At 43.0% G+C, this 17,185-nt stretch overlaps 1 protein-coding gene across 3 annotated transcripts in view; it reads right to left on the reverse strand.

Annotated features, from left to right (window-relative positions):
• Positions 1 to 17,185, reverse strand: part of ATXN7 (ataxin 7) — an 80,818-nt gene that overhangs the window by 18,619 nt on the left and 45,014 nt on the right. For 2 of the 3 annotated variants that reach the window (XM_042823217.1, XM_042823215.1), the window contains one exon: positions 17,017 to 17,121. The exons of the other annotated variant lie outside the window; for it this stretch is intronic. In XM_042823217.1, coding sequence (XP_042679151.1) covers positions 17,017 to 17,121 — 105 coding nt within the window. The remainder of the gene's footprint in view (positions 1 to 17,016; positions 17,122 to 17,185) is intronic. 3 annotated transcript variants of the gene reach the window in all.

Consider the following 17,185-nt stretch of genomic DNA (forward strand, 5'->3'; position numbering starts at 1 on the left):
CATTAGAAGTTTTTCTTGAGATTTACTTACAAGATGTGAAATCCACTCTAGTGATCACTCTGCAAACATTTTAGATTAATGGGTATGAAATTATGTGTAAACAGGGTTACATTTCTGTTACTGTTGAAGAAAACGGAGTAGGAGAAAAAGCTCATTTTCCTTACAAGCTTCTCAATGCCAATTTCGAACCTTTAAAACCAGCTGTCAAAAAGGAGACAATCCTGCAACCGTAACTTGGATTATTTAAATGATGCATTTTAAACATCACAGCTACAGCACAGCCAGGATGATGCTGTGGTTTTCTAACCAGGCGATCCTAAGTCAGCAGGAATGGCTTCGGCTTTCCCCATAGGAAAACTGCAGCAGAACTGCTCCCCAGAGACCAACGCCGCAGAAAGGAGGGGAGGGAACAGACTGCAAGTAGCATTATTAAGAATGCAGCAAAAAAACCAGCAACACTAAAACATATTTAAATAAACAACCTTCAGGTGCACCCTTTCTGACACTGCTTCCTTTCCACAAGGCACTGCACATTACCAACATTAATTTTTCAGTTTTTCTGTATTTGTTACTAATCCCTCCCAAAGCCTTGCACACAGAGCACACGAGTAGTTCTGCAATCAGATGCCTCAGGGTGTAGGATTACTCTTTCTAACACATGTGCTGCCCCTGAGTGATGGGAAATGGCCCTGCAGCCCCCACCCGTGCAGCACTGCCAGCCCCAAGCCCAGGCACTGTTTTGCCCCATGCTGCAGGGGCAAACTGTAATTAGTGATGCTCCCTTGGGTTCACTTCAGCTGTTGAGACCCTTGTGAGGAGCTCCCAGGAGTAACATGGGAAAACAGAGACAGGACAGGGTCTTCAGGGCATATCAGACCTGAATGCAGAGCTTAGAACAAGAGGCCACAGGACAACATCCAACTCGTGGTGTGCTGTCCTGAGTGACTCAAGCAGAGGCAAGGGAAGGATGCATTTCTCACCATGCAAATTTTGGGTTGGGAGCAGGCCTGTAAATCTGTCAGGCACAGGAACAGAAATACTGCAAAAGTTACTACAGAAAGACAGACAAGTGTCTTGGATGGCAGCCGGCCCATGCAGAGATTATAACACGCACGTTATGAGCACCAACCTCCGGGCAGCCTGACGACACGGCACTACCTGCGTCAACTGATTAAAGACAGGCACTGAATTAGCCGTATTTTTGCTATTAACAAATGTGTTGTTTGAAATTAACTTCGGAGAAGCTACAGTGACAAACGAAAGCACCACTGAATGGAGGTGCTGCGCCATGCCCACATCACTCAGTGCCACATCTCTGTGGTTCTTTGACAGCTCCTGGGACGGTGACTCCTCCACTCCCTGGCCAGTGGCTGCCAACCCAGAGGTCAGGATGGGCCTTTCCCACCACGCTCTTCTCATCCAACATCACCAAGGCTGCTCACCAGCCTTTATCACTTAATGTAGTAGTTAACACCTGTCCACCTTTCATCCTGCTGATGCTTCTCTTTGCACCACATTTGAGAATTTTAACATTCTCCCTGCAGCTATTTACCTGCAGCAAACTTCAATCCCTGCTGCTACAAAACATGCTGAGTGAGAACTACTTAAAAACCATTTGTCAAACAAAACAGAGAACACCCAGGCACTGCCATCCACAGCACAGATAAAGAGAACCCTGCTGAGGCCTTTTGCTGCAGGATGTGATGAGCAAGGAGATCTTGGACCCCAGAGGAGACAGGCTTGTCACCAAAGTGCAGTAACAAACACCTGACAACACCATGCAGAGGAGCCTGGGTGGCACTGTGGATGTGGGGGACCTGCCTGCCCTGCAAGAGCTTCTCAGCACAGGTTTTGACTGAAGAAGACAACTTTGAGAGGTGGAAAAGGGAAACAAACTGGTGGTAAAGCAAATAGGAAAGCTTTTCAAAAAGATGTTTCTAAATCAAACGCCTTTCTGAAATGTGAAATCTCTTGGAAGTTAATACCAAAACTGCAACCTCGGTGGAAAAGAGAATAAATTGAGTTGTGGGGCTTTTTATTGCTGTTTTTGAAGTCAGATCCTTATGTTATTTTACACCTTTACACCGGCCATTTTTTTAATTATAAAAAAGGATCACTGCAGCTTAACTCATGGTCAATCATTACCGGCACGAACCAACTGTTCCCGTGTTTAAAAGCACTGAACACATTGGCCACACACCAACTAAAATTGTACAACAGCATTAGCACAGCAAAGTCTTCCAGCAGTCACCAATACAGCCGAACGAGGGCACGAACTGAGCACGCTTGCACAACAATGCCTTTCAAACGAAACAGAGCAGCCTTTTCCCACCGCTCTGCGAAGGCTCCCGGCAGTGCAGCACGCCGCCCGTGCAGCCCCAGCGCCCTTTCCATCAGCATTTGCAGCAAGCCTGCAGCTGCGCTCGCTCCAACGCGCTTCCCGTTTCCTCCCGCAGCAAGGAGGGACGGATTTGCCCCCCGGTTTGGGAATTACGTGGATGAACGAGCTCAGGAAAACAAGCTCAAGTGAACAAGTCCTTAATAGTTTCTTTCTTTAATTAACGATTTGATTAAAAGCCGCCCATTTATCTAGAGGCCTGACAAGACTGCAATCAACCCGCAGTTTTACCGCTGCAATCTGCCCCTCTCTTTTCACCCCGACCGCTCTGGATTTGAAGGGGGTGGGATGCCGAATTTCCGCAGGAAAGCCCCCGCGGTGACCGCAGCGCTGGCACAGCCCCGCTCCCCCATCCGCTTATTGAACTTTGGCCAAATCGCCCCGATGTCATTTCAGGAGGGCTCCCGCGGGCCGCTCGCGTTTAATCCTCATTTTCGGCTTATCCGCTCCGATCCGCCGAGTCCACCGGCGGCACGGCCCCGCTCCACCTCCTCCGGCCCCGCTCCGGCGCCGCGGGCCGTCCCCGCCCGTCCCCCCCCTCCCCGCCCGGGGCCGCCCCGGGCCGCGGCTTTACCTCCGGCAACGCTGGAGTCGCGGTGGCGCTGGCGGCGGCCCAGCGGGACGGGGAGGTGGAGCCGGCGGCGATCGAAGATGGCCATCGCGGCGGGGCCGGAGGTTAAGCCGCTCTTCCATTCGCACAGCGAGCGGGCAGGCCGGCAGCGGCCCCAGCAGGCGCCCGGAGCTCCGGGCTGCGGCCCCCTGCAGGAGGGGCTGCTTTTTTATTTCTTGCTATTATTGTTTGCTGGGGCGGCTCTTGAGTAATTATGAGAGTAAAAAAAAGGGGGAGGAAGAAAGAAAAAAAAAAAAAGGAGGAAAGAATGAAAAAAACGCAGGAAAAAAAAAGGGAGGGGGCAGAAAGATAAAAAAGGGAGGGAGTAAAGGAGAAAGGGGGCAAAAGGGGGGAAACTAAAGAGGGAAAACGAAGAGAAAGCGGAAGGGGAAATGAAGAGAAAGCAGAAGGGAATGAGAGGAAGAGAAAAGAAAGCATAGTGGTACTTGATGACAAAAATAGAATGGGAAGAAACATATTGCTAGTGGCTTCTGCCCTTCTTTTAAATGCCCATCGCCTTAAGGTAAAGTTTCTGGCCTTTCCTATCAAATGCCATTCAGATTCATTTTTAAAGCAAAAAAGTCACTCTTCCACTTAAAGTTTGCTAAGAGAAAGACATATATGCATGCACTCATGCAAATACCTTTGTGCTCACTGCATTACAACAGTCAAGCAGATGCAGGAAGCATCATTTTAGGAGGGCTGGTTTTGCCTTTTTGGTTTTTTTGTTTGTTTCTACAAAGATGTACAAAAGCCCAGAGACGACTCCTCCAACCAACGAGCTCAGAAAGAAATAAAGACATCCTCAAACGCATTTCTGGAACACCAACTTTCCCACCTCTCTGCAGGCAGGCACACAGCAATCAGCTCCTCCAGCAGCCTACAGCTCCAGCATCCATCCCGTTCATTAAAGGCAGCACAGCCATACACACATTTTCCTGCACTGAGCTGTTTTAAAAAGCCATCTTTCTCCTTTGCCAAAATCAGTAGCAGCCATGTGTGCTTCTGGAGGCTTTGTTGCTGTTGTATGCTGTTCTACTTGACACCTATCATTAAAACTGGGTAAGACTCCAACAGATTTTAGTGGTTCCCAAAACTCTTGACTTTAAACTACCATGTGGGGAGCCAGCACTGATGTGTTTGTTTTCTTACCAACTCAAATTTTCCTTCCTTAGTCTTTGATTTGGTCTATTCTCATTTTAGGACCAAGAGGGTGAGTAACTTATTTTGCTTCTTGTTCCACAAATAAACTGACTGAGATCGGGCCATTCAATTCCAGCCTGGAACAATATAGTAAGTTGTCTTCCTTGTGAGTGAAAGCGAGGACAAAGAGTCCAATCAGTAGGAACCCAGCAGCTGGGTGTCAGAGCTGGGGCTGGAATGGAAGCGAGAGGCATGACGGCACATTCACACGGCGAGAAAGCGAGCGGCCGGCTGACAGCACGCAGCTGCTGAAATGCACTGGGTTTTATGCCTTGCAATAACAGAATCTATGATTTTGACATCTATGCTGGAACACAGCTTTTTTTTTTTTTTTTTTTTTTTTAATTTACTATTTTCTAATGAACAAGGACTTCCGAGCAACTTCAGTCAGCATTGAGGGGATTTCACCTTGAAACTGATGGATGGATGTGCTGCAGTTAAATGAGGAGTCTGAATGGGCATTCTGATAAGTTGAAAAGTCATCTGACTTCATAAAAGCAACCTGTTATACGTAGCACCGGGATGATGAAATCATTCAGTGCAGGAGGTGGGGGGAGTTAGTTCTGCTGTGCTGCATAGCCTGATATCCTGGGCCTGGCTGATGAGAAAGCAGCCAATAGAAGGACAATAGGAATAGTGTCAACCATTGCAAAGAAATAAACTTTGCTTCCTGTGTCTCAGGATAACAGAGCAGCATTGGTGCCCTCCTTTCTACATTTACTCACTGAACACACAAAAATGAGAAGGTATTTATACCATGAGTGTTGCTGTCACTAAGCACACACATCCAGTATGGAAGCAGCGTGCATATGTCCTATTAAAGTGGGAGGCAGAAAAAACCCCTAACCAAACCAAAACACAACACGCAACCTGAAGGTGTGTGTGCACTGGGCAGGAGGTGTTGCAACGGGAGGGTGAGCGATGGCAAAACACGCAGCACAAAGCCACAGACAAGGTTTCATTACCTACACTGTGCATGAAACAGCTCATTTATCCTCTCTAGAAATTCAGCAATCTCAGGCACCAATTTCACAACACTTGAAGCTGGCTGGTGCAAACCAGCAGTGCTGCAGCAAGAAGCGTTCCTGCCCTCTCCCCCAGTCCTGACTGTTCTGCTCAAACCTTCACACCATCTGCTCCTTCCCTAACAAAGACAAAATGATCAGCTCAGAGACCTGACAGCCTCCCAAACTGCACGCCTCATTGTGCCAAAGCCTGCAATTAGCAGAGCGACCAGCAGCAAGTATTAAGAAGTGCCTTGATCACAGGGAAAGGGCTGGGGGCTGAAGCAACTCCTAAACGACTGGCCACGACAAAGAGCTGTGTTGTGAGCTGTGATAAGGGTCATTTTGCCCAGATGCTGAAAGTTTTAAGGGATATCCAAGATTTAAACTTGCAAGGAATTTCATCTGATTGATATCAACACTACATAAAGCAGGCTTGCTTACTCTGCAGCCTGCTTAGGTTTACATTTAGTACCCTCTAAAATGATTTTGTTGTAAATATTTTGCTTCAAAGAGATTGTTTGGTTACGGGTTACTATTATTATTCTTCCTGGAAGGAAGGGAACGACAGGCCTCGAGTCAACACCGAACTTCTCACAGCTGATCCATTGAGAACTCATGGTTACTTGGAAAAACCACTTTGCTGCTATGCAGTGAAAGAACCCCCCCACATGCTGCAACATCATGAAACCAACCTTACCATATACAGCAGCAGAATTATATAAAAAGTAAAGGAGTGCTTCTGATACGTCTCCAAAGTCTCACTTTTTCTCCAAATCTGGAAAGAAGTGCTCTGAAGCACCACTACGAATGAAATCCCTGCCCTCCAGAGCCATGGGACAATGGATTTTGAAATCACTGGATTTTTATCTGGAGCAGCTTTTAAAGCAGGAAGGACAGAGGAAATTTTGGTAGTGGACAGTTCCTAAGTGACACAATCTGTCATTCTCATTCTGTGACAACTGACGCAGAAGCATCAGCAATACAGACTTACAGCATTTCTGTAGCTATTGAGGCCATCACAGGTATTTTCAGAAGCTGAATGGTGGATAGCTTTGTGACCCACACAATGACCTTTGGTCAAGGAGTACCTGGCACTATGGGAGGGGACTGACACTGTTGGTTTAGAACTTTATAGTCCAGGAGAGGGCCAACATGACATGTTTCCAGGAATGCATATAGTTACCATAAAATCACGGAACCACCAAAGTTGGTTATAGGTGGCTCTTCACAGATTGAAAGCCAAAGCAAAATGAAGAGAATGAGGACTAGTGAGTCCAGTGTCAACAATGAGAAGGGCCAGAGTGGGACTGTAAGGTTTCCCTCTATGATCTAGGAATGTGAAAGGAATGGAAAACAATTACTTCACTAAGCTCATCTTACTATAGTTGACAGTTGTAAGAATATCAACATGCTTTGCCTACTAACTCAAACAAAGACTTCAGCCATGTAGTAACAAAGCAGATAGATCCAATTTTCCTCTCAGGAAGGAGACAAGCCATGAGTTCCACGTGAGTATCTACAAATGCTAACGAACAGCTTTTAAACCCATCAACATTATACCAAACAAAATTACTGATCAGCTCAAACCCAGCTCTGTTAATAAATTCACTAACATCTGAAAGCTTCAGACTCTGAGATGCAAGAGCACAAGGAAAGTGTTGCACCTCCTACCTAACAGAATGAGCAGCAACACACTGTAGAAGCCAGGGCTTCTGACTGACAAAGAGACAAACAGGTTCTTGGCATCCTGCAGGGTCACACACAGGAGACAGCACAATACAACTTCTACCTGAAGGAGGAACAAAATCCTTTGGATAAAAACATTAAAAGATGGTCTGGCTGCAAGGGAACACTACTTTTGGAAAGCTACTATGTATAGAGTTTTGAGTTAAAGATTTTCTGACTATCTTGCCAAACAGTCAGGAAAAACTCAGTTATGTAGAATCTGCTTTAACTCTCCAGGAACCTTGCCTAATTGCATCTTTTAGAAACCACTGCATAGAGTGAGAGTTTCATACCAACATGGGCAACTCATTATCTGTGGAACAGAGAACAGAAAACAGGAAAGAGTCTCTTGATGATGGCTCTTCTTTCTCTAATACAACCTGGAGAAACTAGTTTGAATGTTATGGCCAGCAGCTCTCTCAGACATTGCAAGTTTATTAGGACATGTATACTAGAAGATATAGGGTAAAAACCTTGATTTTCTATACAAGCACTACTGTGTATTTTTGCTGCATCAGTAACAGATAATAGGGTTTTTAAGTATTTGGGTTGTTACTGATGGAATATCTAATAAATGCAACACAGCCAACAACAATAACACAGGCTAATGTCAAATTTCATAACATATTTATCTGTTTCTATTTCCTGCCTTAAAAAAAAAAAAAATATTGCCATTGTTTTCAAGTTTCACATTGTTACAGAGCTCTTCCAGAGATGGGCACTACAAGAGCTAGTCCGGGACTGCAACTGAAAAGCAGCTTGAATCATTGGTGCAGCTGGACATGACAAAACATTTAGTAATCTGAATAGACTTCAAGACCATTTACATTACTTGGATACAACTATTTAGTGTTAAACTGTTAAACTTAACTAGGTGAGAAGCCTACAGTTGGCATAAACTGTACTTTTTTTAGAGTGAATGTCAGCCTGCATTTTCTATTACTACTTTTTAAAAATTCTTCTGTGATTACAGATTTATCAATAAATGTGGAGCTCTCACTGTACATGAAGTGATACACACTCCCTCTTCTGGTAACCTCTTAAAAGAGCTAGTTTCTAGACTTAGCATATCAAATGTGAGATTTAAAACGTATCACATTGCCCAGGAAAAAAATCAAAGGGATGATATGAATGGCTGCAAGTTACTTAGAAAGCCAAACACAGCCAAGTGTGGATGGAAAATAAGCAAATAAATAACAACTGGAAGTTACCTGATGCAGTGCCTAAGCGAAAGCTAAGTACAAGCAGCCTGCGTACACTGCAGCTGTGCCCAAAACCAAATTGCTATTGATTTCTTTTAAATTAGTAGGAATTACATTGTCTTACGTTTTCCCACAAGTGTGACACGCATGCTCACATCTGATGACAATTTCTGTGCCCTGCAGGTATGCGAGAGGCTATAGCTTTCAGAATATCCCCACACCTCCTGAGGCAGCAGATGAAGTTCTTCCAAAACACTGCCTTCACGTGGGCCCTGCACGGATACCTTTCCTCCATCTAGCACACTGCCTCATCTCCTCTCCACTTACAGAACTGGCACACTTTCCTCTCCCTGCCCTGCTGCAAAAGCTGTGTGAAAGCTACACACATCCTATGGACTTCTGATTCTCTACAAATAATTACTTAGGGGATTATTAAGTACAATTAAGAAAATCAGCCAAAAAGAAACGCAACGTAACTGTAGAAGAAAATGACAATGACAGACAGGTAGGTGCACACAAATGCATTTATCCATCTCCCTTCTCATTGGTCAGTGCCTCACAAAGCTGGGAGAAATGTCCCAATTAAAAACTATATTTTTTCTGCCCAAAACATGCTGAGTCTGAGAACACCATGACATTACACAAATCACACTTACACACATTGCTGCCAAAATATTAAGAATGGAAATGCTTCTGAAAAAGCTTCTGGTTTTGCTTTTGTTTTTGGTCTAATGATATCTCTCGCTTTCTTCTTCCACTCCCCCTCCAATACAAAGTAACAAAGGCAATAATCTACCTTCTTCATTCTCCCTTCTGTGAGGTCATTTTCTCCTGCTTTCTTTATTTAGCTTCCTCCTTATTGTCTTCATCTATTTCTTTTCCACACGTTTTACTTCAGTTCTTTGTTTTACATTTCCCTTTTTAGCTATTCCCCTGTGTTCTCTCTTTCCCCTCCTCTCCTTGGACACGCACCCAGACTGCAAACCACTTCTGGCTGCACTGCAAACTCTGCCAAAGCCTCCAGCCTCCTGCCTGTGCTAGTTGGGCTCTGCCATCCCATCCCATCCCATCCCATCCCATCCTTTCCACCCCTCCAGGTGCTGCACAGCTCCCAGCCCTCCTGCAGCATTACAGCTGGGAGTGGTAGTACCTTGGCCAAAAGTTAACCTGACTGAATGGTACTGCTGAGATTTCCTATCTGCCATTCATAGATGCACATGCAGAGGAAAAGGGGCTATGGGTAAATCCTTCCTCTTCCAAATGTGGCATTTGTTCGATAGACGGCTGGTGGGATGAGAGGGTGCAACCTGTGCCACTTGAAACTACGAGTAGCCAAGAAAAAAAGAGAGCTTTCTTCATGACAGTTCAATACTCAACACTGTTTTACAAGCTTCCTAGAATACTTCTCCCTGGAATTATAGTGGTGCTCATCTGAGATCTGTAGTTCTTGGAATAGTCTATTCACTGCATGAGAACACATACTTCTCTCTCAAAATAATGAGGAAGTCCCTATAAATATTTGATTGACTTACATATGGTGAGCTCCCCAACAGCATGTTTACATCTCGATGGCTATGACCCAGTCTCAGGTCCACCTCCATGACAGCAGAAATCCTGCTGCTCTTCTAACAACACATCCAGCCCCCTTCCAGCTCCCTAGCTCTTAAACAGGTTGCAGCTTCATTCTGCTGTGCTCCATTTAGGGCCCTCTGCCAAAGGCTGCGTGCCCATGGCCTGCCCTCGCAATGCGTGCCACCTCCTCTGGCGGAGCTCCAGCTCAAAGGAGTGGCTTAAGCATTAGAAAGAGCCCTTTTAGTTAGAAGGAAGTCTTCCAAGGATGTGGAGCATGGAAACCAATGCAGAACTGCCTTTGCTGCATCTGCTGAAAACCTGAAGTAATTCTGAGAGCTGCACTGTGCTCCAAACACCAAATGAATTTTCAGTGGCGAAACCTTACATTGACTTTCAGATGAGTTAACTCTCTCCTTCTGGATCTCTTTGAATAGCAGACCTGACAGCTGGCTTCCAAAGTGAAACTGTAGACAATTACACTCAACAGCTCCTTATATCACAATACCCTGCCTTCTTCAGATCGTACTGAAATCTGTTATCAACCCACTAACTTTCTGCCTCTTGCTGAACAAGTATTTCTGTAAGCCACAGTGGACATGGCACTACTTCCTCTTTTCCCACAAACATAAATAGTGTTGTTTTCTTCCTTTCTTCTTGTTCTCCCCGTGTTGATGTCTACCTTGAAAAGGGAGTGGTCTGCCCCAGTCTTTGAGTACTTCACAAGGGGATCATTATAAACAAACAGGGTTTCCACATAACATTTGTATAATTATCTACATTAGCCTTGTTTTAAAAACACTTTAACATCAATAGAACGGAATAAAAAGATACTCCCTATCCAGCGAGCAATAAAACACAAGGATTTCCGCATGCAGGCCTGCTGCTAGTGCTGAATGGCATGAAATTTGATTCCTGTTAACCAAAAGCCAAAAGCACACCAGAGCGTTTCTCAGTTCGTATTCTTTCAGCACACGTGGTGCTGTGAGTGGGCAGAACACGAGTTACATCCTAAGCGGCACGCCAGTTTTCTTTACATCTGAAGCTGAACATCACGATTTTTGTTTGTTGATCTTAGTGCCTTATGTCCTCAACCAGAGGTTGACAAATCCATGTACCCACAAAAAAAGGGAAGTTCTACTATACTACAAAACCGCCATCGACTTCTTGAACAGACTCCCTGCGTTTCCATGTCATAAACAAAGACCACAGCCATTACGCTTACAAAAATAGCCTTCTGCACACCAACTGCCTGTGTAACCACAGCACACACTTTCATTACTCCTCAAATCCTGCATGGCAGAACTGTTTCAGACTCTAAATCCCAACGCACACAAGCTAAAGGCTTTGGGGTGCACATTTCAAACCCCCCAAAATAATAACAGAGTTTCTTTCCAGGTGGCAGCAGTTTCTTATTTAACAATGCATTATTCTTAAATAAGTAAATAATCAGTTGAAATGGTTTTCTGAAATGAATCCTGTGCTGACCTCTGCGCCCATTCCTTTCTGGGAATATGCCAAGACGATTCTTGAAAAAGTTGCAGAATTTCACGTATCTCTGCCAAGAAGAAATTCAACCAGTTGCTGCTGGATCCAGAGACTGGAACGGAGATCTAACTGCTGGAACACAGACTGCGTGAACTACTGCAAGAGGACTCCGTGTTTAAACACAAGTTGCTGAAGCTGCCAATGATAATTTGTTAAATCATATACATTAACTCAGGCTATAATATGCCAAATGCCACCTGTGCATGTTTGGCAATACGCTTGGCAGATTACTCCAGCACATCTGTGACACACCAGATAATATTCAAGTTTTATCTTGGTTATTAGACTACTACAGAAAATTACTGATACCCAAGAAAATCCCTGTGATTTATATAAAATACTTTCATACTGTTTTAGAAGTCATAAGAGAACAGTGGACACTTCATTACCAAAACAAATTACTTGTTGCCAAAAGCATGCAAGCCATAAAGAAAACTTATCCTTCCAAAACACAGATGAGCTCATGCAATCTCTTACAAGAAAAAAACAAATAAAACAAAACCCACCAAACAAAACTCCCACTACAGGTCCAATGGCTTTGGAACAAGATTCAGTACATTCCTTTCTTTTCATATCTGCCTCAAATGCTGCCTTGCACAGACACTTTATCTTTGGCTTTGTAATACTTGCTAAGCACTCTAAACAAAAACATCTGCAGAATTCAAAAAACTTTTAAAGTATTAAATACTGATGTTAGATTTCCAGAATTAGCTGCTGCTAAGCATGAGACAACACAAAAATGGTAGGACAAATTGATGCTCAATTCACAAAGTGTCAAAAGAAACTGAGAACATTACACTGCTTCCAACCCTCTATGATTCTGTGATAATATCTGAATCACTCATGATATAATGTCCAAAATACAGGAGCATGTTATCAGAGATAGCTAACGGATCGCTCATCCCAATTAAAATCACAATGACTATTATTTGTACTCTCTGAATGCAGGCACTTAACACCAAAAGCTAACAAATAAATTAAAAACAACAGAACACCACTATGATCAGCCAAAGCAGTAAACCTGCTAGCTAAAGGTGGGTGTGAGAACCGGGTGAAGGAGAAAGGAATACGCTCATACAGTTAGATGTATGAAGGAGATTCAGGTGAGATTTCACAGTGACTTGCTGGATGGATCCATGTGAACACCCTTCTCTGCGACCGAGATCTGCCCTCCTTGGCCTCTGCAGGTTGAGTATAAGATTGTGTGATAATCTTCATTTCAAGTTCACAGCCTCCTGGAAAGCTCAAGTGTACAAATCTCTAATACTGTTCCTTTCCTGAAACCTACACTTTAAACATGTCCTGGGCAGAAATACAGATGCTTGGGTATTTCCCCTTGGTTCACAGAGAAGCAGAAAGCAAAGCTCAGAGCAGTTGCTCGCCTTAGTTACTTGCATGCCAAACCTATGGACTCTAATCAAAACATGGCACATACCTCTATAATGACTCAACAATCTGACACACTGTAATGGTCTCTTTCCAATGCTTACCGTATTAATGGTTTCCACAATCACTGTGTGACTCAGATGCTATCAGTTTTACAGGTAGCATTCCTCATGCCATACCTACTGCTAGCAGTTATAACCCCACTTGGTATTTATGGAAACAAGAAAATCTGCTGGAAAAAGAAAAAATAGGAAAAAAAAACAGAGGGAAGAAAATCCACGTCTCTAAACTGATGCTACTTCCACACCAGTGAGCTGTCTATCTCCTCCCTGCGAGCCACCACAGAGCAGCTCAGATGGGGAAGGGCAGCAGTTCTCTCCAGACAGGAGGCCGATCACCACAAGGGAGATGCAGTAACCATGTGGAATGGCTGAAATACCAGCAAAAGGTCACATGGCTCCAAAAACACTGCACTTCAGGGCTGCCATGAAGTACCTGAAATAACTGCAGCTACGTCTTCTGCAAAGAGCAGCTTTCTGCTGTAGTATAGCAAGCATCTATATATTTAGCATGATTTTTAATGGCAAAAAGAAGGAGGAAATAAAAGCAACGTTTTCAGTCCTAACGCAGGCTAGCTGCCAAGGAAGTATTCCTGATAAGGGTGATGGTTGACAGACAAAATCAGTTTTACTGTAAGAATTAATAGAGTAAGAGAGGAAACTGCACAGGACTCAAGAAACGCACCCAGCAGTAATAGAGAAGGCATGTATATGCCACATGGAAGCTGGAGAGGCTGGCACACGATCAACCAGACTGTCAGCTGCAGCTGGAGAAAAATACTGTGCTTTCTCAGAAGAGGTCAACAGGATAAGAGATCTCAGGTGCTTCTCTCATAGGACTGAGTGCCCGGGTGTCACAGCTTTTTCACTCCTTCGCCACTGATTGATCTCGGCTCCAAAGAAGATGCTGATGCCACAAAAATGCAGCCAGTCCAAAAGAAGCAGCAAGAATGCTGGCAATAAAGTGCTTAAATCATCTGTTCAATCCTGAAAGTGAAGCAGCTGAGGTGTGACAGAAGGAAGATTTGTTCTGAATAGCAGGCCAGCCCCTGGGCTGCCCCACACCAAGAGGAGAAGGCACTGGAACAGACTGAAAGCAGCTGATGGACACAGGCCAGGGGAAATCTAGATCAATGTGCTTTAGAAAAAAAATGATCAGATTACTTTCCAAAAATGCCAACAGATTTTGACCCCTGTCATATATATGGTGTCATATGCATACAGCAAATGTCACAGAATTTTAAAAGCCAATGATAGCATTTGTATATGTATTTACATCTATCTCTCTATAAAACAACAGCACTAACAGTACTACCAATTGTTCCAATTACCCAAGTTGTCAGAAGGGCACTTCATACTCTAAATACATGCCTAGATTGCCTCCAAATATATTTAACTTTGAATTAGTATCTCTTCTAGTCACATAAAAAGCCATGAAATATAAAAGTATGTTTTATATTAAAAAAGCGAAATATTTTACTAAAAAAAGTAAAATATTCTGATGAATAAGATTATGTTCAAATTGTCACTGACTAACACGGGAGAAAAATTACCTATCATATGTCCTGCAATGCACTTTCAGCCTACCTTAGTTTATCACAAATATGCTTTAGAAGTAATTAATTAGCTCATTAGGCCTAGTTGATAGTTTGTTTACCCTTCCTTTGACAAAAGTGACATTTTAAAAGGGTACATTCTACTTTAGAAACCAAAATCCCATGTGACACATGTTAAAGAACTCCAAGTACAAGCAACACATGCCACCATAAGTTGAGCAATATTTTCTCCGGTAACGATTACAAATAAAAAGACTGAGATCATTACAAAAAAGGTGCAGCTTCAGGAATATGCTGTAATCTTGGAGTGCATGAAAATAATCGCTCCTTTTAAAGTCCCTGAAATAAAGGCACGAAGAAAAGACCCAATCCATGGAAAACTGACTGAGACGAATTCAAACTTTATTTTCTTAGCCTACTTTTTGTTTTAGAAGAACCAAATGAGGACTTCAGCTATTTCCTTCTCCAAGTACACAGAGTGAGGAGTACACTGCTGAAGTAATCAATCATCTCTCATATTTATCAGGTTTTAGTTTGCTAAAACAAGGGCCAACGACATAAGGATCTTGAGACTGTTGGAAACAGAAGACAAGGTTGCTGGCTTGACGTGGAATCACAAAGTCAGCCCTCTTACCTTTCTGCGACTATTAGTTTGGCAAACTAAGGTCTTTTAATAATTTTCACCCCACCCAAGCCTGTTTTTCTCATCAGATCGGCTCCTCCCATTTCCTCTGCAAGCTGCAGCACTTGTTTAGCGTCTTCATTGTTCAGAATAGGTTTAAGAAATACTAAGAAAAGCCTTGTCATTTCCATCCCTTTCTTCTCCATTTCTCTCAGAGAACTGATCTAATATTAGTAGGCTTACACTCCTATAACATATACAGAACAGGAACGTTGCATCTTGAAAATATGTTTTCCATACCTACATTTTGTAATTGCCTCTTTGTGCTGTTCCTTTCAAATTACAAATACTGCTTACAGGAGAGTTTAAATTAATGACCTTACAATAAACTACACTTCTCAGAATGAATTGAACACTGATACAAGCGGCATTACAAAACCCAATACTTCCATGTCCATGGTCTAGAAGCAATACAGCTCCTGAAACCTATTTTCAATCTGCCCAAAGGTTGTCACGCCAACAACTACAACACTGGCCCCTACAGTATGGATCTCCAGTTACGAGAAAGCAGCTGGGGGTCACCAACTCATTGCAGAACACCAGTCCAAATCATGTGCAGAGGCCAACAGCTCTCCTCCATCACTGCCAACCCGAACCAGCTTGATATTCCTGGCCTTGAGGCACAAGAATCATGATGCCAACACTCAGAACTAGTTACCTTCCAGTCCTCCCCCATAAATTTATTTTTAACTGGCAGAATCCATTTAATATGATATTTTAGAAGGACTTATTGGACATCCCAAACTGATACTCAGTGACAGGTGAGGAATCACACTGGCAAGGGGTGGAATTGCTCTCAACATATACAAAGGCTTACATCAACTGGAGTAAGAGAAGCGTATTCCCTTCTGCTCTTCTCGCTCCTTATAGCCCTGGAGACATAAGCTGAGTTTGCTTTTTATTTTACTACTACTGCCATCCACAGATAAGCAAACAAACTAGCAAGAATCATAACATCCATCAGATTCTTCACTGAGTGACTGCAGAAATCCAGCAGCAAGGGTTGGGATGTATCCTGTATGGCATTCTAACACAAAAACCAAGTGAGAAAGAACAAGAAGTGCACCCTCTGCACTGCACAGGAAGACCATTTCCCAGTCTCAAGGAAGCAGCAGAAGCAAACGTGTCTTTTCTTGCTGGAGAATTTAAGATGCAAGGAAAGTTCTGCTCGCTCTCAGATCTGGAAAAGACTCCCCACCCATATCCAAGATTTTCTATCCTTTAAGCAGCAAAGCAAGCAGTCAGATACTGGGCTAGGAAAAAAAGGAACACATACAAACAGACAGACACAGGGAGGAAGGAGTAGTTCAGATGTTTATTTTTGTTTCTAATCAAGCGCTAACATCTCCTCAATTTCTCAAGAAACAAACAGCTGAACACCAAAAACCTTCTATTTACATATTGACATGAAAATGCTTGATATCAATTTCTAACCTCGATATGTACGGAAAAGAAGGTCTGCTGCCTCTCTCTGCTACTTTTTGTAGGTAGCAAAGGAACACTTGAACTTGCAGAGCACTTTGTATTTTCTCAGTCCTCTATAAATGTTGGCTAGCACCAGCCAATGTAATAAGAGCTTCCTAGCACAGTTTATATACAAAACCATCGAACCATTAAAATAAATACAGACTGACACTACTGAAAATAAATAAGCTTTCTGCTCCTTTGGAAGCATATTATGTTTTACAGCAGAATTTGTAAGTTTAGCTTTTGGTTAAGTTACAGTTCAAACTGCAATGGAACCTCATGTAAAAATAATCAGTGTAAATACACATGGAGAAATGACACATACAAACACGCTGCACATCCTGTCTGTGAAATACAGTACACATGTCATTTCAACACCGAACTGCACGTGTGCAGTGCTTCAGGAAGACATTAAAAATTGAAAGGAACAAGATCTTCATGTAACTGCATTGTTATGTATGTAAAATGATTAAACACAGGTTATGTTCGTTGACATTATTTATAATTTAATGTTCTATGTACCATCAATTAAAAAAAGAAAAATTGCCAGGCTTAATCCTGATTTAACCTCACCCTTAATTATTAAAAATAGTTAAGCACTTACCATAATGTGATTGAAATGCCTGTGGTTTTACGACCTGATTACAGTGGTTACACATCACCAAATAGAAATCATCATGAGCCGGGCAAAGACCAAATATTGGCATATCTAAAAACAAAAAGACAAAATGGCATATCTCTCAGCTGCTTACAATGATTGAAAAACAGTTTAA

Source organism: Centrocercus urophasianus, unplaced genomic scaffold (genome assembly GCF_019232065.1).
Source record: "Centrocercus urophasianus isolate 14NV4802_14NV808 unplaced genomic scaffold, USGS_Curo_1.0 seq_22, whole genome shotgun sequence".
NCBI classification, from domain to species: Eukaryota; Metazoa; Chordata; class Aves; order Galliformes; family Phasianidae; genus Centrocercus; species Centrocercus urophasianus.